Genomic DNA, 22177 nt, shown 5'->3' with positions numbered 1-22177 from the left:
AATAACAAGAGGAAACCACATAATGACTGTAAAGGATCGCAATCGCAACAAAACATGTTTATATTACAAGATGATTTTCAGCACAACAATGAGACAAGATCTCCTCATTACAAAAATGGTGGCAAATTTCTTATAAGATTAATCAAATGCTCTTCTGTAATCGTCAGAACTTGAAGTTGTTTACGTCCTTGTTATCAGATGAGCCTCGTACTCTGATGCTCCTTCGTTTCTGCCACAGCTCTGGTAATAACTCAGAGGGGAATTTGCCTCTGGATCCCCCTTGTGTCAGATTGCCCCAGTAAAGTGGTTCGGCTGTCGATTTAAATAAAGAATTGGGCTCGTATGTGCAGCTCTGAGACAGCTGCCCTATCACTGACGGTGTGCGTGGGCTGAGGGCGCACATAAAGTGATACAATCTGATAAAAATCATGTCACAATCACATCATCTTAAGTGCAACTTGTAGGCAAGCTGTTGTTACCACAGGGGCAATTATTTTACACCAGTATTACCATTGCATCTGTTTTCCGAGTGGTAATGTTTAATACGAGGCTTGCAGGGAATAGGCAATGAATTAGTCACGTCTCTGGTGGAGCCAGACGTAATGTGATAAAGGTAGGTAATCATCTTCTGCAGATATATAATTCACTATTAATAGCCTTTCTAACTCTAAATTTAACCATGACAAATTATTGTATTTCTGAATCATTTTACAGACCGCTCGCACTCCACATCTTTCCCCTTCCCCCCACTCTAACCCATTTCAAAGAGTTGCTGCTACTGGCCCAAATGTGTCACACCTAACAAGGCTCGCTGCAAATTTAGCCTGTCAATATGTGTCAAGGCTCATTCATCAGCTATCACTCTTTATCTCAGCTGTCCCTCCTCCTTCACATTTCACCACCAAGAGGCTTGACTTTGCCCCGAGCGCCGCGTAGCTCAATTCCACCCCCAGGTCTTGTGCTTCAAGGTGTAAAAGCAATGACAATCACCGCCCTTGCTAAATCTAAGTGCAACGATGGAAAACAGAGAAAGGGTTGAGGGCACACAGTGTGTAACCAGCTGATTGTGAATCTCTCAGCAGGCTTTTGGTACACGCAGCGTCTAATGATTGACATTATCTGCTCTTTTCTCATTGACTGGTTGTGACAGGCATGAGAATCTCACACCTGCATGAGATACTTGTCTACTGAGTGTCAACAGACTGACATACAGTAACACATGTTGGGTTTAACCAGCTTTTAATCCATAACGCTCACTAAAAAACAAATACACTTCAATATGTTGTATATGTTTTGTTCCCAGGGTGTGAAAGGTGACCCAGGGCCAGTTGGTCCAGTTGGTCCCAAAGGAAACAAAGTGAGTGAGTGTGCCATACAGACTGGCTCCGGACAAAATGACACCATAATTGTTTTTCGTTTTTCTTTTTTAAATGAAAATAGATACTTCATGGAATCTGCTTGACTTTCATGAGCTGTAATCCCAGTCTCAATAACGGGTTTGCCCATCTGTTTGAAGTGCTGCTATGATTGCTACTCCAAACATGGCCAGCTAAAGAATACTGTTATTGGTATCATAAAATACAAAACCTTATTGATGGTCATATAGGCTTGCTCTTATCCAGGCTGAGAGAAAATGTTCCACTCACTGTAAATGCAGAGTATTTGTATATTCATAGGGTAGCTGTTTGTAATGGACATAGCCAACAAAATCCCTTTATCTTGCCCTCTCTAAACAAGGAGAATTATTTTATGAGACTAAAGCCTACAGCAGAAATGTGCAATGCATACTATATCCTTCGTGTTTACGGTCTTCTCACAGGGACTCTTGATTTAGAGTATATTTAACATTTGGTCCCATATATATGACATCCAACAGTGACATAGGTACGTCCTGTACAGTAGGCTATGACTGGGCTCATAAACTGGAAGTGTAGTGCGAGGAGCTTGATGCAAAACCTTGTTCTTATCTGCAGCCCCTTTATAGTCTGCTCACTGACATCACTGACGTGCATTAGATAAACTCATGTTGCAGTGCGGAAAATATTTTTAAAGTTTTCATTTTATCCCACAGTGGGATTATTTCCATGTATGAGATGAAATGTTTCCCCTGTAATTAGTTGCCATATCTCCCTTTTCTTTTATTTTTCCTCCCTTATTGGGGCCTCTTTCTTTCTTTTCTTTTCTTTTTTTTTTTTTTGTTGTTGTTGTTGTTGTTGTCTTTTGGAAGAACTCACCACATAATTGTAGGTGCAATGCTCTGTCTGCCAGCCTTGAAGTTATAATGAGGTCTGTGTGTTTCTGTGAAGACAACAGAGAATCACAGCGTATTTTATCCTATTTTCCGGATGGGAGGGTGGGGGTGGAGAGAACGTTTGTTTGTATTGAAACTGACAGAGGGAGGCAGATTTGGAAGCATAAAGTAATGAGTCCCTTGCATATCCCATAGCAGGCATATTTTAGCTGTGACATTCATTTAGACAACAAAATGGATATGAACTACAAACACCTTTTTTTCCTGTCTTTCATCCACATCTGATAAACGGGTATTGCCAGATGTAAAGTCCACTGATCCTCAGCTCAGTGCTTTATAAAATACTGCTGGGATTGCGGTGAAAAGGGGAGAGAAGTGAAAAAATATTGGACAGTGATGCATGATTTTTATCTGAAAAGACAAAAAACAAGCGAGGCAGTAAAAAGCATGTGAGATCATTGCTTACACTGGGTTATGCTGGCGTCAAAACACATCTACTTCTTTCCTTATATGACTTTTCGTGACTGCCTGTATGTCACAGTCACCAAACAATGTTATCATACCTGTCCATTGTTAATGCTGCAAAGCTTTTACATGATATAGCACGGCTGTGTTTATTTTAAGGCCTGTCACATTTAATAGCACCAGCCCACCTGCCAGTTGTCTGACTTTGAAAGTCATCAGACAGGTTTCATTTCAAGACATACTGTAAATACCACTTAATGGCCTTCTAAAGCACATAGTGCATATACTGAGATATTACTGTTATGCACAGTAAAAACCTGACCTTCAGTTTTTATCACAAACATGATGGCTGGCCTTTAGGCTAGATCTTTAAAAGTCAAAACTATATTGTATAGATTTAGCTGTAGCCATTTCCACTGCACACAGAATATTAAAGATGTTATTGACTGAAGTTTGGGGAGTTTTTGCTAATTATTATCTTCCTTCACAGGGTGATGTAGGTCTGACTGGAGCTCCAGGGCTGCCTGTAAGTTCATAGTGTTACATTTACATCTCATTATGCTATCTATATGTGTAAGGTACGGAAGGGTATGAAGGCCTGAAGTAGGGGAGAACAAATGAAGAGGAAGAGTTTTTTAGTCAAAATGCTGGAAAGAATGTTGAAATGTTGAACTTTATACACCATAAAGTTGGAATAATTTTGTTTTCAGACACAATCCTGTTAATTGTGGTTTCATTTTTATTGTGATATGTTTGGAAGAGATTGATTATGAAGTTTTGAGATAAATAAACAAATAAATCACATTGTCACAATGACTTCACTGAGAGAGGTATGTAAAATATATGTTATTCCTACTTTATGAGCAACCATGTATACGAAAAATAAATCAGAGAGGACGAGAACAAAGTCCAAATGTTATCGTAATAGTCAAAATATAAAAAAAAAAGTTGAAATGTTGGGAACAAAGAAAAATACAAATAAAAAAATAAATCAGAGATTATGTTTTTTTGCATTGTGTGAGTAAAGTTCAAATATTGATAATAAAGTAAAAGTTTTTCTTTTAAGAATTGAGTTGAAATATTAAGAACTAAGTCAGAATTTCAAGAACAATGCTGAAATGTTGGAAACAAAGTAGAAATCTTGAGTATAAAGTTGAGCTATCAAGATTAAAGTCAACTCAATGTTTTTACTTTAATCTTGAAATGTCAAGTTTATTCTCAACATTTCAACTTTATTCTCAAAATCTAAAAAACTTTTTTCTCTGAATTATTTTTCTTATGCCTGGCATTAATACTGAAAGTTCATCTTTATTCTTTGCTCTAATTGTTTCCCCCTTATGCCTGGCCCTAATACTCTTCCACAGTGATGTGGAAAAGTATTGAATGTTAAAATCTCCTCCTGTGGGGGAGACCTGAAATGGCTGGACTGAGCTGTGTAAATATCACAGCCTTTTGGCTGACCAGAGCGCCAAACACAGTGTTGAAACATATGGCCCACAGAGATGGAAAGTGAGGCACTCAGGTGAGCAGTCTCTGTGTCACATTACAATCGCCTGGGAATGGGTCAAACAAGGAACAGATAGACAGGGCTCAGTGGGCATCCTCACTTGGGCCAAAAAAGGATAGGGATGAGCAGCCAGGCAGAGAAGAATAGAGCTCCGAGGCTCGGGGTGGGGGTGGAGGTTGACAGGTAGTCGTTTGGCTGTATCCCACATGGGTGAGACATGCACTTATTGGGTTGGTGGCTGTCCCTGCAGACGTCTCGCATTTACAGACACCCGGGAAGAACTACACCACGCTTTATGTATTTCGATCTTATAATTGGACTGGCTGTACTAGCCCTTTCTCTGTGGTCTTGTAAAACAGTGAGGACAGAGAACATAACCAAGAAATGTGCTCATTCCAGTGCACACACAAGTTGAAGGTAAATATGTCAGCAGACAGCAGATATACTGTATGTACTAGCAGATGCTTGCACCTTTCAAAACATACAGTGAATGTGTGGACACAGATGCAAACATATACTCTCAGTGCATTATAGCCGGGGAGTTGACGTCTGCTGGAGATTAAAGGTATACTGCGGGTGGTTAGCTAATTATGTACACATCATGAGGGGATGAGCCTGCCACTTTTAATCAGACACAAAAAACTCTGTCCCAAGGCTTCTGGCTTGCCCCTTTTATGTCACCAAGTGCCTACGATACCCACAGAACGCTGCCACCATCCATTAGCTTTTCTCCGATGCTAATTTTATATTTACAAGGACAAGCAAAATAACAATTTTTCCCTGACAAGCGTACATGATGTTAGCAAACTTTCTCACATCATTCCAGTGAAATTGGTCAGTGAGTGTGAGAAAATGTTGGGAAGAAGTTATTAAAGTAGTGTGGACTTGTTGTTGGGTGGATTAGCATTGTATTGCTTGTTACACAAGGTCAAAACTCTGTGCTCACAGGGCAACAAAAGATGTACCATAACATATGAATAATTGATTTATTATCAAAAGCACTGCACGGACTGAGGCATGTTTTATTTAGGGTGTCACAGGTCAGAGCTGTCACTCTTTTTTTAGAGATACAGCTGTAAATATCTCTGGGCTATCATCCTCCTTGTTAAATTATTGTTTTTTTTTCTTTTGTTTGTTCTTCGCATGAGGCCTCTGACTAACGCGAAAGACATATGTTGCGAATGTCCATTTCTGCAGCTGTTTGCCAGAAAAGTCAACAGCGTTTGACTTCTGGATGCCAATTGAAAGAGGACACCAATTATTCGGCTTGTATTTGAAAGCCGAGATGATGTATGTGGCCTTGTGTCCATTTTGTGTCCGTGTGGATAGACGACTCTGTCTGCCCTTTCCTGACAGTGGCCAGCAGGGTGTCTGGAGAGTTGTAATAGCCATGCCCTCACTACTCTTGGGGTCATCGCAACCAAAGATAATTACCTCCTGACCAACTGTGTCGCCTGCCTATAACTGGCATACATGTATTGTTAAGCCATTTATGTGAGCCATGTTTCCACCCTGACTGACATGTTTGTGATTGTTTGTCTGATTCTTAGGCTGACAAAGAATCCCTCAAAGGAGAAAAGGTAAATTAAGTTAATATAGTTTTAACTTAATATATCTAAACACCCATCCTTTTGTTTTCTTGTAAAGATAATTCTTTATTTTCCACATCCAGGGCCCTCCAGGTGACAAAGGAGAGAAGGTAACAAATGAATCAACTCATTTAACTGTAGTATCTAATTGTTTTTCTCATTGGACTAAGTGCATGTAACATGTTCTCAAGCAATCAGGTACAACTATTAGGTTCAACATGCAATTATTGAGGTGCCATAAGTATATCTTTGCACAAGAACTTCAAAACAAAATCACAGCGTAGTACGTACCTTGATTAACTTGCTAATTGTTCCTTATCAAGATACTGTGCAGAATAATGGAATGAAGCTCTGATCAACCGAGGCTGAAAATTGCCTATTAAGGGGATCCTGGAGAAGTCACCTAGAAACTGAGCATAATGGAAACTGCAGCTGTACATACCCCCTTCTATCTATTCATGCAATTTTAACTAAGCTAATGCTGCGTTTCCATTCACTGCAAATAAGCACACTAGTTGTCCACTGGTCTGCTGAGAACATGTGGCGAAAACATCTGTCTGCACTCGTTTTTACAAGAAGCATGCCGTAATGTCCTCCTGCAAAACGCATGAATGTAGCACCTGATTCACTATGATACATGTGCTTTTCCCCAGGGATCGACAGGGGAACCAGGGAAAGAGGGCAAAAGGGTGAGTAAACAGAAACAGTCGACCAGTTGTGTGGCCTGGCTAGTGGTTGTGGTGACTGGGAGGACCTGGCCTGGGGAGAGGCCAAGCAGCAGCTGAGTAGCTGTTGTTGTTTTATGGGAGGTGAAGATGATCTGTGGCAAAAGGATTGCACTGGGCCTGCAGAGAGTCAAGGGGAGGTGTGGACTTGTTGTATGGCAATTAATGAATGGGCTTCACGGTCAAGGGGTCACACACACTCACAGTATGACAGGCAGCACACATGGTTAAGTCCCACAGGGTGGCTGAAGTGGACAGTATTCAGTTTCCTAAAAGGCCAAATTTATTTGGGCTCGAGACAATGTCCAAGGCTGAATCAACTGAAACATTGCACCACATTTATTTATATGTCACATCCAACTGTAATTACTGTTAGGAACACAGTAGGGATTTGTAATGCAAATCAATAGTATGCATTTACACAGTCTCACTTCAAACTTGTAAAATACGTCAAACTATGATGCTCTGCGTACCCCTCTAGCATCAGTTTTGTCAGTTTACGCTCTATACATGCAAATAAACTCGATGAGGCTGAGGCTACTGTCCAGGGTGCCATATTTGACAACTTAGGAGTGAATAGAGTTGGCATTTACTGCAATATTGATAAGTGAGGAGGGCTTATTTTCAAATCTTTGTAAAATAAAAACTCTTATTCTTTTTGAAAACGCTTTACATTTGAAAAGAAATTGTCATTCATTTACGCTGTTCTGACGTTAGTGTTGGGCAAACAGTATAACATTATGTTGGGCTGAAGACTGCTGAACAGCAAGAATGTGATTGTTCCTTGACATCACAGCTGAAAGGCGGTATTCAAGGACAGGTGGAGAGAGTGTCCTTTTGTGTGCAGCTTAATTGACTCGCTGTGAATACCTTTGCATGTGTCACCGTGATCAAAAATAGGCTCTTGAAGCGACTGAGTATGTCTTACAGAGAATGGTCGTAAAACAGTGAGAAAACATGTTGGCTCCAGTGGAGCAAAATATAAAATATATAGCAGGTTGAGCACCCATAAGTAGGTCAGGCAAATGCTCTTTTCAGATTAAGCAAGAGCCGAGATGATGCACAATACTCCAGACATCTGGACCCAAGTATCTCAAGAATTCCACCCTCCTGTGTGTGTGTGTGGATACATTCAAACTCAAAACTTGTTCCAATAACATTAACAATTTATGACCTGTCATCGGTTGTAGTATATCTCAATGGATCATTTCCCACAATGCATGAAGCAACAGAATCGGTTTTCAGGGAAAGTATTCTCAGTCAACAAAAGTGAGCTCAGAGGCTGGTGCAGATGTTTTTCAATGCCTTTGTCTCTCTACTTCATTAGTTAGGTGTCACTTCATACCTAACCTGACTTAAGTAGGGATGGAGCGTCAGAGGGACTGAGTGTCAGAGGCATCAAATTATGGTGTGCACTTTTCTTCTTCTACAGCTGTATGATGAATCTTTCAATCATAATTGGTTTTGAGGAATAGAAAGTGGCTCTGCGTTTGATGTTGTGGCTTCTTGGTTTCCTATATACACGTAATATTCCTTGCACTCATCATTTCTTTGAAGATTTTGAAGGTAAAACAGCCACAGGGCTTTAAACTGGCCATTTCAGACTTTCTGCTGTTGTTGTTGCTGAAGACACCGTTCTGATCTATTAATACTCTGTCTTTGATGACTGGCTGACTTCATGGTGACTGTTAATGTGCTAAGGTTTCTGCTTATTCTTAGCTCGGCGAGTCACATGTGTCCTTAAAGTTGTTGACCAGTCTGTGTTTCTGCACTTTGAAGGCCTATTTTAGGAAGGTGGACATGTATCATTATCAGGGGCTTGCCAGTGGCCAGCTGAGACAGCAGGAGACTCTCACCCAATTAGCAACTCTTGTCCACGCTTGCAACTTATTGGTTTCACTAAGAGTCATAGCTCATGCAGAAATGATGCAGAATATCTTGACATAGACTGACCACTCCTCAACCTTCATAGAATAGCTGGGAGTGGAAAGCTTTCACAAGGCTTTAGATTCAAGCCAGACCATCTCTCACACTGTCTACTTCAATTTATTGTTGAGGAAAATACAACCACTCTAAGCCATTTAGATTTACTTCAAGGATATGTGGAGGACATTGTAGTGGGGAGAAGAGGAATGATGCCATTTGCACTGATCCTTCTCTAAAGCTTAAAGCAACATATGCAAGAGCGGATATCAAGGGCAGCCACCCAGCCCCCTCTTTGACCCCACGTCCAACATTCACAGAATCTTGATATTATCTTATTACCTTGATGGATGACTACTTCAGTTTGTCAGGGTGCAGGTAAGGGCCAGTCCCACCATGTCTAGGAATTTATGGGAATGTATTTCTCCCACATTACACATTGCCATTAATAGTAATGTGAATGGCTTGGTTTTATCTATTATGGATGGCATTGACACAGAATGGCAGGCAAAGAGTAGGACTTTGGGATTCAGTTGCACATTACAGCAGATCAAAAAAGAAGATAGGGGGGCACCAGTAAAAAAGGATATGTCCCCCTGGCTAACTGTGATGTGCTAAAATATTAATCAGGTGCTGTGATGATGTGCTAAGCTCTGTGTTGTCATTGTCGGCCGACCCTGTCCTACACAGGTCGAGGAGGCGAAAGACATGCATGCTGGAGGGAATAACCTTGGAGTTTTCAGTGGAGTCGATTGTAAGCCAAGTATTTGGTATGCTCATACAGCAAGTGATGCAAAGAAGTGCCTGACACCCATCAATATATGAATATGAGGGACTGTATAATACTGCATACAAAAGTGATGTGGGATTTGGTGGCAGAAAGCATTGCAAAAGTACCAAATGACGTAATTTTGCATGCTCAAAACAGGACTGAAAACCTACGCTTGGTCAATGCACACTGCTTCCTTAAAGCCAAAATACACAGGAACGCCACGGCAAGCTTGGTTTATTCATGTCGTGCCAAGTCTTCCCAGCATACTCTGCTTCGGTAGTTGGCTCAGGGTTGTGAGTGGGTTCAGTGCAGACATGGGTTCATCCCTGGGCACGGCAGTAGGTTCCCGTGGATTAATAAATAATCACCTTAAGAAATCCCCCATTACAAGGTGGGTCTTGGAGTTTTAATCCATGCCTAACACTACATTAAGCCTTATTAGCTGTATAAATTTACCTGTATAGGAAAATAAGTCCTTGCTAAATATAAGTCACTGACAAATGCCATGTTGATTCTCTTGGTTTGCTGCAGGAGCTATGTGATGCTGTCGTACGTAATGGACAGGCATTTGTTAATGAAATGAAACCGTTGCATAAGCCTTATAAATAGATTCTCTCTATACATGCTGGTATATTTTTTCTGTTGATTAATGATGCGCTGTTTTCATTGATGCAAATAATGTTAAATGCAAATCGTTTGAAATCCCCTTTAATCAGCTGAGGGGCGCTACTGTGTCAAGGATTCCTCGTGTCCTGCTATGGAAAATGCACTCGTCTGACAGATGTGCTGCACAGTGTTTGTTCTTATTAGACATACTGTAGCTGTGCTAGTGCAGAGATGATGAAACTCCAGCAAGCCCTAGAGGAAGCAGAACAGTGCAACTGCTCTGTCTACGGATGTGTTCTCTTCAAATGAATTATGCAGTGTAGATCCTCTTACTGATTTATTCATTTATTTATTTAAATTTAGTTGGTTGGTTATTTATTTAGTTATTTTGCTTGGAGAGCGAACTAGTTGGCACAGTTGGCAAATTATATAGATTGATAGCCAGTGATTTGCATCTCAGTAATGAACTCACAGGTGTCTTTTATCGTGCATGAGGTGAGGAGTTTTCTTTAATCTTTGAGTCTACAAAGACTTAACCATCAGGTAAGAGGTGACATTCTCAACTGACTGCCTTCTGATTGTCTCTAGTATCTCTCGCCTGTAAAATGTCTCCTGTTTCGCACAGAAATATGCATCTGCGCACCTCAGCTGTGGAATTGTGGATGAATCTGTGCCACATGAGATGCCTGCCTCATATGTCAAGGAGATAAGAGAGGACAAAAGTCACAATAAAAGTGAAAAGGCTTGCTAGCTAGACCATGACCCTGTGGAGGGAAAAGCCATTAAAAGGGCGGCTTTTAATCTGGGAGAAATCATTTTCTCACTAAATGATATGACGCACTGCACCAGTACTACAGAGACAAGAACCCACCCGGACTATTGGACAAACATTACAGAGTGGAGCTTGAAGAATGGCAGCACTTTGATTTTACTAACAGGTCATTCATGTGTTTATGCTGAATCAGCTCAGCTTTTGTGCAGTAGAGCCACTGTGGTCACTAATTACAGGGTCTGATAGATCATCAATTATTTTTTTTTCCATCTATTGTTCACTCTGAAATTATAGTTATCAGAAGGTTTAAGACTATATGTTAATGTTTTTTTTTTTACAGTGATTATAGTATAGGATAGGTACTCGAACAGATACAGGCACATAAGGTTTAGTTTTAATGCATTCGTGTCCTGTGACTGTACACACGCAGCAGCAGGGAGCCTGACTGTATATCAGTTTTCTTTTTATTTTCCCACCAGCGCATATCTGTGAAGTCATGAGATCTCTATGCCGGAAGTTGATTGAAACCAGAGAACAACTTTGGTGTCAACATGATGTTCACTTGTTGCAGACAGTTTCTCAGTAAAAAAGACTCTCCTCCAGTTATATTGCAGGGATGGCGATTTGTAAAATAACTGTCTATATCTCAAAACTTCAACTGCTGTCATGTCACATTCGTCAGCTGTCATCGCTTCAGATCATGTGATATGTCCCAGATCAATGCATGTCAGTAATTGTAGTGCAGACACACTTTGGGTTCTTCACTTGTGTCAAAAAAAAAAATTGAAACAATGTAATGAACATCAACAACAGCTGCCTGGGCACTTTAAAACGGCATGGATATAATCTGTCAAAACAGTAGAAAAGATCATCTGTCTTGTCTCTGCTTGGCAACTGGACAGGTCCACATTTCCAAAGAAGAGGGAGGTAATTGCTGTCTTTTGGGAAGTGATAGTGGTGTTTACATTTTCCATTCAAGCCCTGTGCTGAATGACTGAGACAGCTGTCTATAAGTCCTGACCAAAGGCACAGGCATATTTTTCTTCACGTGTCTCAAAGGTCGTCAGTCCGGTCGATGCTTTGTACTTTATACTAGTGGTCTAAATGTTTTCTCATATACCAAGGGGAAACTATAATATTTACAATCTTGCAGATTACTGAAAGTGTGCTATTAAATCTAATTTGTAACATATTTAATTAAAATAGTAAAATAAAGAAGCATATTCTAAATATTTTGCAAAAAATGTGAAATACTTCAAAATTGGTCTTGCTAAGATCATTTGTTTGGGTCTTGTATTTTCTTATATTGTCATGAAAAAAAAATATGAGACCACCCTTTCTTCAATGTCTTGTTCATTTAAATGCCTGGTACACCTTAAGGTATTTAAGGTAAGGTACATTTGTTTGGACAAATATATTTAATAATATTTAATTCACATATTTAAGAGCTGATATCTAGACATTTTCCATGGTTTTCTTGATCATGATTTTGGTTATTATCAAGAAAAACAACTCTTATGAGCTATTTTTGTTTTTATCATTATATTTGTCCAAACAAATGTACCTTTAGTTGTACCAGGCATTAAATGAACAGGAAATTGAAGAAAGCAATGTCTAATATTTTTTCCATTACTTTATTTTCTTATATTTCTCATACTTCCATACTAAAATAACATTACCGACAGTGTGCTGGCTGTGCGATTGTTTTGTGGCAGGTGCGCAAATTGTTGCACTTTTTAAAAAGAAATCTGTTTTGTAATAATGCATGCCTCATTTTAATTTTAGAGCAAATAAACTAAAAAGAATAAAAGGGCACTCGGAGAGCAACAAATCCATGCCCTGTCTTACAGTGTGAACAAAGTGAAAAATAATTTGTCTATCTGCCCTCTGATTTGGATACACTCTTAAATTGAATGGGTTCTTCCCTTTGGCTCCTGCCACAACCTTTTGATGAAAATCGAGACAGTATTTTTTTCTGAATATTTCTGAATCTGAATTTTAAAGACACTAACTATACATATTTTAAGTACGTAACTCTCCTACCAAACTGTTCTCTCGTTTTTTCTTGTTCATTTTAATGTCTGGATCAACTAAAAGTACATTTATTTTGACAAATATAATGAAAACTACAACATTTTTATATAAAAGTTTAGGAGCTGATATCTAGCCATTTTCCATGGTTTTCTTGATAATGATTTTGGTTATTATCAAGAAAACCATAAAAAATGTCTAGATATCAGCTCTTAAATTAAACTCTTATGAGCTATTTTTGTTGTTATCATTATATTTGTCCAAACAAGTGTACCTTTAGTTGTACCAGGCATTAAAATGAACAAGAAATTGAAGAAAACAATGGTAATGATAATTTTTTCCATGACTGTATATGTATGTTGCCTTGTAGCGAGGAATCCTTTTTAACAGAGCACCGATACCCCACTGGTACTCTCTAAAGCAGGTCAAAACATTAGTGTCAGATTTGATACAATAACATCCATCTACTTTAAAACTAAATCTATGCATCATCATTGCACGGTAAATAGTGTTTGTCATTTAACTTAATTTTATGCCGTTCTCAAAAAAATAACAAATCCATGCTGTAACTGGAATTTAGATGCCTCTCCTCTACATGGCCCAGCAAATGTTGTTTTGAGATAATTGAGCCAGCACAGTATATATAATATTCATATTTTATCTGATGGACTTGGCTCAGATTCATTTGGATCCGTTTGTGTGTCTGCAGAGACCAAAGCAGGCAGTGACAGTGATAGGGAAGGAGTTATGGTTTGGCGTGTGGGGACTGGAACATTTGGCAGCAGTTTCTCTGCTCCATAGGTGGAGGCAGACATGAACAGCGATGCAACTGTAGCAGACTGTTGACCTCTACCAGAGCACCTGCAGGGCGAGATTATTAAGTAACGAGTCCCTGGTGAGAATACCAGCCTTCCTGCCAGAAGTTCTCCATGGGAGGCTGCCGCTGATTTGGGTGATACAGTAAATGCATGAAATTACAGCAGCTATTTGACTGGAGTCGTGCTTTTTGTTGTCCAGCTCAGTACACAACTATAATGATATGGTTAATTCATTTCTTCCAACTGCGTTCAGGCAGATATGATCTGATATGGTCTGTTTAATATGCTTTTTATCTTAATATATATATAGGCTACATTCATATGTTTTACATTGAAGAAAAAGAAAATATAAATCATGGCTAGATATATATGTTCTGTACATTTAATTGCGGTGACTTTTCCTTCCGGGGAACGTGTCACCTTGACACGTTCGGCATGTCTTTAGTTATTTTGTGGCTTATTCTAGAAAGCAATTTAACAATAATTACAAACTGGAGTGAAATACAGTATATCACATATGAACACATTCACATTTATGTCAGTGTTGCTCAGTTTAGCAACTACCACAACTAACTACCACATACACACAATAATACACCTGTAAAACAGTTACAATTCAATTTAATTCAAAACACCTTCTTGCAGAGGTGGATAGAGTATGTTATTAATATAATATGTAGTGAAAAAATTTGCTTTACACATTATGATAATGATGATATGAGAATAATACTATAAGTGTAAAAATAGCTGTCCACATTTGATAATAATGATGATATGAGAATAATAACATTAGATTAAAAATAGCTGTACGCATTATGATAATGATGATACGAGAATAAAATTAGTGTTAAAATTGCTGTACACATTATGGTGATAATAATGATATGAAAATAATAATGTTAGTGTAAAAAAAGCTGTACACATCATAATAATAATGATAATATGAGAATAATACTATTTATGTAAAAAAAAAGCTGTACGCATTATGATACTAAAGATATGAAAATATTAATATTAGTGTAAAAAAGGTGTACACATTATGATATTAATGATATGAGAATGATAATATTAGTGTAAAAACAGTTGTACACATGATATTAAGGTTGAAATGAGAATAATAATAGTGTAAAAATAGCTGTACACATTATGATATTAATGATATGAGAATGATAATATTAGTGTAAAAACAGTTGTACACATGATATTAAGGTTGAAATGAGAATAATAATAGTGTAAAAATAGCTGTACACATTATGATATTAATGATATGGGAATAATAATATTAGTGTAAAAATTGCTGTACACATTATTATAATAATGATAATGATTTGAAAATCATATCAGTGCAGAAATGGCTAACTATCAAATTGAACAGAGAATTGAGAATTGTAATAGTTTAAGAATCGGTACACACATCAGGATAATAATGATACTGATATGCAAATAGCGATCTTGCAGTATACAGAGTATATGTGTATAGGCAGGTCTATAATATTCAGGTGCTGGGTGATTTAATGAACATGTCTCGTATAGATAGCAGTGTGTTGGTATATTTAACCATTGACATGGATGGTGACCATATTGATGGTGTGTGTCTTTAAAGCAGTGTTTAAATACAGTAGCGTGATGTAGAAATGTAGTTACAGTTTTGGTCCGACCCGTTGAAGCTCAATGGCAGAGTAACACCGAGCGAAGAATTTACAGGTCAGCAGGGCTCACAGCTGAGATTTTATGGCAAGATTTACACCCTGTGTGATTTTTACAAGCGGATGGGAGGGGTTCGTTAACCCTTTGTTGAACAGAATGAAATAGGTTATTCTTCTCTCTCTGTCTCTCTCTTTGTCCAAATTCCTGTTGAGGAAATCCAGAGCGCCACGCTTTTGACACCTGTATTACACCGGGAGGTAGCACGTTTGCCCAGTGCACAAGGCAATTAATCTTGTCAATGTCAGGTGCATTGGGACAGAGGATGAAACAAAGATTTGACCTGATTGGCTATGAAAAGGTCTCACATTTGGGCCCAGTTGGGGAAAGAGGAGGGTTACAGGGGGAAGCGTTTGGCACACGCAAGGACAGATGCACAGAGCTTTGATTTATCTGTCTGACTCTCGTCTTTCCCTGAGAGCCCCAGTATGACTGCATCCATGGGTGTCCAGAATAAACACACATTAATTGGCCAATTAATTACAGGGACGAATACAGGGGGCAAGACTTTGAGAGGGCCACTTTGATCGCACACTGGCTTTCACAGTCACTGCGTGTGTATGTTTGCGTCTGCAGCTTGATGTGTGTATGTATATGTGTTAAAAGCTGATGTTCAACAAGGGGTAATGTAGGTCAAACCATCCTCTGAGCATTAGATTGGCTTGCTATAGTTGGCCAGGGCACGGCCCTCATTCACACATCTACAACCTCACCACTTTCTCAGGAGACGGAGCTACACCGCACAACAGGGGACACTGCGAGCAATATGCACGTCCTTGCTGCTCCAGTGTCAGAATGCATCAGGGCCTGGCATCCCCTTGGCCTGTGTCTAATACCTCGCCAACATTTTCCAATGTTGTTTCAATGTCTGCCAGGTCATAGCAACACTAATGGAGTGTCATGTGTCAGATAGGGTCGGCTGAACCAAATTCACCCGACTCATTCAAGTATGCCAGTGGACAAGAGGTGACTGGCCCCTGTGACTGTTCTAGGTATTGCAGGCCACACCATGGCACCAGCCATCCAAACAATGGGGTGTCTCCGGCTCCAAATAGTCTAGAAATATACAAAGACACGCTCCTTAGGTCAGTTTCAGGAGGAGACAGCGTTTGAGAAATGATCTGAATGTAAATACCTTCTAAAGGGCATTTTGGATCCAGGATGCTTGGATTGAAGCATGCCCCGAGTAAGCTCCGTCTATGTCTGCCTTTTCCTTGGCCAAAGGGAGGGAGGAGGGCTCAGAGAGCAGCGCGGGGGGGTGGAGGGGGGAGGCTGGACGGGGAGGAGATGTAGCCCTGAACACTGCAGAACACAGAGGCGCGGTAGTTCCAGCCTGCCATCCATATTTTGATTCTTCACACTCTCATCCTGCCCACAACCAATTTAGATACATTCATCTGTGTCCACTTTAATGGCATGTCAGGGTGCAGCGCATTTACAGTGGCCTGATATTATACAGATGGTTGTGTGTGGGACCTTCGTGTAATCTGTTATGCGTGGTGAGTGATATGAAGCATAAGACTCGCAGAGGGCTACAGTACCCGGACTTACTGCCCTGTGGATCTTTGAACAGTGTATTCTCTCCGACCTCAAATATTTGGTTTGTAAAATGAACCAGGGTTTATTCAAAGTAGATTTTCAGCCTCTCCTTTTCACTTGTTGGATAATGCATTAATGAAACACTCAGTATCTGTAAACATACGATGGGAGCAATCTGCTCCGGATGAATAATACGGCCAAAAGTCCAGATGAGACTGTGAAATTTCTAAGAGCCAAGACTAATAACAGCATCCATTAGGGGATGAGAACATTCAAGAGGCAACGCCGGCCCAGTGAGGAGCCAATTCAATAGGCACCCAGCTCGCATGGAAACACTGCACAGACATTCAGCTGATAGGTGGGAATTGAGCTCATAGTTTAATATAGATTTATCATCTTCTCCACATAAAAATGCAAATTCAGATAGTATCATCAGCCCTCTTTCCTGTCCTTAGGAGTTGTTAAAATCAATGAGCTCTTAAAACTCATCCGTGAAGACGTGGTACAGACGTGGCTGTTGTAAAGAGCTGTTCTGAGGCACCCTTGGGACTGCCTTGGCTTAGTTTCCACAGACATCCACTGTCTGCGTTTCCTGTGTTTGCCTTTAGCTCTAGTGTTTGCATACTGTGTGGCAGTGAGGATTTTTGGTGTTTGCTGAAGTAGCTCTATAATGGTTATTTTACCCAATTATATGCTGCATTCTCTGACTGGGTACCCTTGTAATGCCACCTGTGTCCCCTTGTATTGTGTGGCAGTTGAAAGAGGCATAATGCAGTATGAAAATGATTGTCCCTCTCTCTCACTGTCATACAGCTTCTTGCTCTCGTCTATTTCCTTCTTCTCTCGTCGTTGTAAGCCCTCTACAGAAAAATCTCCTTTACGGTATTCAGTGCCTAATTGCCAGACTGCCTAATTAGGGATGTTACCCAACACACATCATACATTCATGCATTGAGGACATCTATCCTCTCTCATAGAGAGCTTACAGTCTCCTCATTGGCTCTGTCTCCCTCCGTGTACAAAATTTGTGATGAAGCTAGTTTGCCATCTAGTGGCACATGTACAAATCACCATTCAGTCACGTGGGAGCCACGATTGAGTCTCTGTGAGGAAAGCCTTCATGGAAAGCTTTAGCCAAGAGACTATAGGTGCAATCTTGGCCAGCTGAGCTGTGTCTTAAGTCGGCTGCAGTGTCAGCCATCTCTTTATACGTCCCTGAATATTTAGATGGCTGGGAGTTAAAGAGAGCATTGTGTGCCAGTCAGAATGGTGAAAAATGCTAAGCTGCATTTGAGCCCCTGCCAGGCAGCTGTCGGCTTTGCCGTTCTCTTCCTGCCCCGGCCGCTCCTCTTAACCCTCAGTAAACAACTGGAACAAATCCTATTTTATTGAGGCTTTTACCAAGTGCAAGAGATCTCTGCAAGCCCCAGTGCCCAGGCATTTTCTGAGCTTGTGCAGTGTCCTAAGATGGCATCCACGAGGGCAGTCACAAGTAGGGAATTTGCACTGTCTGAATTTAATTGGGTCCTTAATCAGAAGCAGGTGAGGTCTCTGCGGTCTCTGCAGTGTGTTTTGTGACATTTCGAGCAAGCCATATAATCAATATTTACCTCAGAAGAGTTAATAACTGATTTGACTGCGAAAAGGGCTTTGGTGAGAATTCTGTCAACTGCAGCATATCAAGGCGCATAGCTGAAGTGAATTCACTGAATATTTGTCCCATTTTCTAACTGATTCTCAGCTGATATTTTGAAGCTAACGCCCAGAAGCAGCTGGGCTGATGTAGTGTATGTGTGAGAAATTATTATGAATGTAGGTGAAGCTGAGAATGCATATTAGATAGCTGAGAGAATCACAGAAGAACACTGTAGATTTGATTTGAAAAACATCTAGCTTTGCTTTTTTAAAACCGTGACTCTGGCATGTTTATAAGTTTTCTATTAATTGTTACCTCATGATTACATACATAGTTGTGCTATACATGGTAAAAGGTTGCTGCCGGAATCTTGCTTTTTTAGAGATCCTTTGACAATACTTCATGCTGTGTTTACTCAGTCTGGCTGATTCTTATGGTTCATGGTGTAATTTTTTAGATGAGAATTCAGAAAATATTTGCAAGGGGAAAGGATGACATTTTAGAATTAATTACAGAATAAATCAGCTTTGGCTGGCAGTGTTAGTGATTGTCTGTATCTTGTCTGAATCTGGATACAATAAGTGTTTCCAAGAGATTCCAGGTTTGACCGAAGGAATGAGGAGATCAAGTGCCTGTGGTTGTACTGTTTCCGTCTTTTGCTTTCCATCCTTCACATGCCTGGAACAGACAAGCGTTCTCACTTGGGAATAAATATTGTGACAGGCAGTGTTGTGGCAAACTTTCTCTTACTTGTGTTTGTGTGCACATGTAGCCTGTGCACATTTGTCTGTCAGTGTTTGTGTCTTGTTTTTCTGTTTTGGTGTGAATACACAGGTTCACACTTCTGGATGTCCAAATCATCCCTTGAACAGTGTTTTGAAAGGTTTTTTTTCCGTCTTTGGCCACTTGCTGTACTGCTGAAGTACAGCTTGCACACAGACAATTACAGAAAACTTCTTTGCCTACTTCTTGTTAAACAACATGATGATATTATAGTAGTTTTCACTGTTTTGTACTTATTTGTTTACCAAGCAAATACAGCTGCTGCTCATGAGCTACACAGTCAGTTCCAGTTAAACGCAGAACAGCAGTTAGACAAAAGGCTCAGGTGGCCTGAGTACATGTCCCCAGAGGGAGACGGGACTCAGCTCAGGCAGAAAGAGTGGGAGTGGCATGTGAGGTTTTCAGTCAAGAAAAGGTCATCTCTCGCATGAGCCACAGAACATTGTTGCAGACCAACTTGGCTTTGGTAATGTCAGACAGTTTCCCCTTCAGGACATTAAACTTCTGTGTCACACTTGAGACAGACAGAAGAAAGAAAAGCAGTAGACAGAAGATTTATTTTGATTGGTCAGTCAAGTGTCTGTTATGTTGATAAAAGCATAAACCTTCTAAGAGAGTTGGACGTTTCCTCCGAATCTGAAAAAATTGAAGCCAATGCAGTTGTGCCTTAAAATTGCATTCTTTATCATGACCACCAGGGGGCGACTCTAGTGGCTGCAAAAAGAAGTCTAATGAGAGAATGTGCCTACTTCTCAGCTAATTTAATACCTCATTAGACATTTTCTTAATGACTTTATGGTCTCATGGCTGGTTTCAAGTCATGTTCCTCAATACAGCATGATGTCCATTTTGTAAATGATGATCCAATTTAAAGTAAAACAGTGACAATATAAGCAAAATTGCATTAGGGTGTCACTATCCTATGATTGACAAGTCACTACCACAATGGCAAACCGAGGCAAAATAGCAAAAAAATTAAAGATGAAAAGAATGAAAGATACTGTGTTTGAAATAACATCAAAAATATGCCAAATCATTCAGCCAGTAGTAGTTAGACCTGCATATACAGGAAGAAACCAGCATCCCTCTGTGCTGTGTGTCAGGTTTGAGTTGGGTCCTGCGGTGTTCATTTCAGAAGGCTCCTCCAGCTTATCTACTGACCCCTCTTGACAGGGGCATTTGTCAGGTGGATTATGTGGCTTTTTGATGGTATATCTGCTTCATTGCTAAAAATGCGACACATTCTGGCCCCTCCATTTTTCACCACTGTGTTATCCCAGTATGGGTAGTTGGACGGGGAATGTCTCACAGAACATGTTGACATTTGGGATAAGGATTATGGAGTCATCATAAACGAGTGCCTCTGCTGTGTGTCACTGTCGCTGTTGACTTTGCTCTCAGATTGGGGGCTTGTGTTGCAGGACTGAGCCGGGGCCCCATGTCTGTGCTTTCCTTTTGCACTTTACAACTCATAGCTGAGTTGAAGCCAGTTGAGGCTGGGATCCATGTGGATTAAGCCGCGAGTTGAAAATACACTGTCAATCTACTGAGGCCTCCTTCTTACCCTGTACTCACTTTAGCTTTACTAGCACCATTATTGAATTAGTAGTTAATGCGGAGTGCTTTTCACACTTCTGTTATATGGTTTGCAGGTTTTTAGAGTGGAACAGATGAATAGTGCTGGTGAATATGTGTTTGCTCTTGCCAGGCCATCTTTCATTTACTCAAGAAGCCAGTTCATCTTTCACTCTGACTCTCTCTCCCTCCTTTCCTCTCCTCCACAATCCCTTCATCTTTCTCCACCTCCTTCCCTCCCTCTCATCCCTCATTTCCTTCCTTGCCTTCCTCTATCTCTCCCTCCCTCTAATCTACCGCAATGACCTGAAGGAGGGCTTCACACTGCAGCGCTCAAATAATAATCAAGCACTAGGATGTTGTCAAATTTATAGGACACTGAGCGTTGCATAGCAACAGAGATTGCCAGGGTGATCCAACAGGCGCTGGAAGTTGGGTGAGGGAGAAACAGGGCGAGTGACAGGAGACAGGAGAAGGAAGGAGACATGACAAGAAAAACAGGAGACAGGAGAGAGGGATGAGATGAGAGTTGTGCTATTGTACACAAAGGGAGAGATGAATGAGAGATGGAGAAACAGGGAAGGAAATGAGAAAGTTATGGTTGGCTTAGCTGAAAGAAAAGATTCAAAGACACTGCTGGCTGGTCTTGTGGGCTTGCCACTCTGTTATAATTCAAGTTATAATTATCATCATGTTGACATATTCTACTATGGCATTTTGGCACATATAGGTGGTGTTAAGTTTCAAAGTGACTCAAGTATAGCGGAGCAGAATGGCCATTTAACTAATGATCCACGTCCGACTGCGGGCTGCTCTTTTGCTCTTTTGCTCCCGCTAAAATCCTGGTAGTGCAAGAAAATCATCTTTTTGGTTTTTCATACATCTCTCATGTTTTTCACATTGGAGATTTTGACTTTTGAAAAACATGTCAGATAGTTTCATGTTCATCCTTGTTGCCTAGAGACTGCTTTGGACTGCAGTGTACCTCTGACACTGTCTTGTGTTGTTTTGTCTACCTTCATCATCTGAAAAATAGTAAATAACACAAAAAATATAGAACAAAATTCCATTTTTAAGGTCCCATATTGTAAAAAGTGAGATTTTTAGCTGATTATTTTATGATTATAAAGAAGGTCTAGGGGCTATATATAATTTTGAAATAATTAAATATTTAAAACTCTCAATTCAAAGAGAAGTACACACAGCCTGTATTTAGAAACTGCACCTTTAAATGAGTCATCTGGACTTCTGTAAGGTTGTGATGTCACAACTAAATATAGGTAGAAAGTACTGCAACATTGCTGTAACTGTCATTCCCCGGCTGCAATGATGGTGCAGAGATGCAGAGAGTGCAGATGACTCAGAAACACTGACCAACAGAGCAGACTGGGCTTTTTCAAAAGGGGAGCTTAAAGAGACAGTGTTTCAGGCAGAGAGTGAATACAGGTATAGTCAAACAGTATGAGAAAAAGAATGTGTGT

The 22177-nt window shown here is 40.1% G+C and overlaps 1 protein-coding gene across 1 annotated transcript in view; it reads left to right on the top strand.

Annotated features, from left to right (window-relative positions):
- LOC131958674 (collagen alpha-1(XIX) chain) overlaps window positions 1–22177 on the top strand; it is a 112914-nt gene that overhangs the window by 36513 nt on the left and 54224 nt on the right. Inside the window, exons 12-16 of the mRNA XM_059323823.1 lie at window positions 1304–1357; window positions 3207–3242; window positions 5774–5803; window positions 5896–5922; window positions 6466–6501. Of these exons, the coding sequence (XP_059179806.1) occupies window positions 1304–1357; window positions 3207–3242; window positions 5774–5803; window positions 5896–5922; window positions 6466–6501 (183 nt within the window). The remainder of the gene's footprint in view (window positions 1–1303; window positions 1358–3206; window positions 3243–5773; window positions 5804–5895; window positions 5923–6465; window positions 6502–22177) is intronic.

This window comes from Centropristis striata, chromosome 20 (assembly GCF_030273125.1).
Source record: "Centropristis striata isolate RG_2023a ecotype Rhode Island chromosome 20, C.striata_1.0, whole genome shotgun sequence".
NCBI classification, from domain to species: Eukaryota; Metazoa; Chordata; class Actinopteri; order Perciformes; family Serranidae; genus Centropristis; species Centropristis striata.
This window is presented reverse-complemented; position numbering and strand designations above follow the sequence as displayed.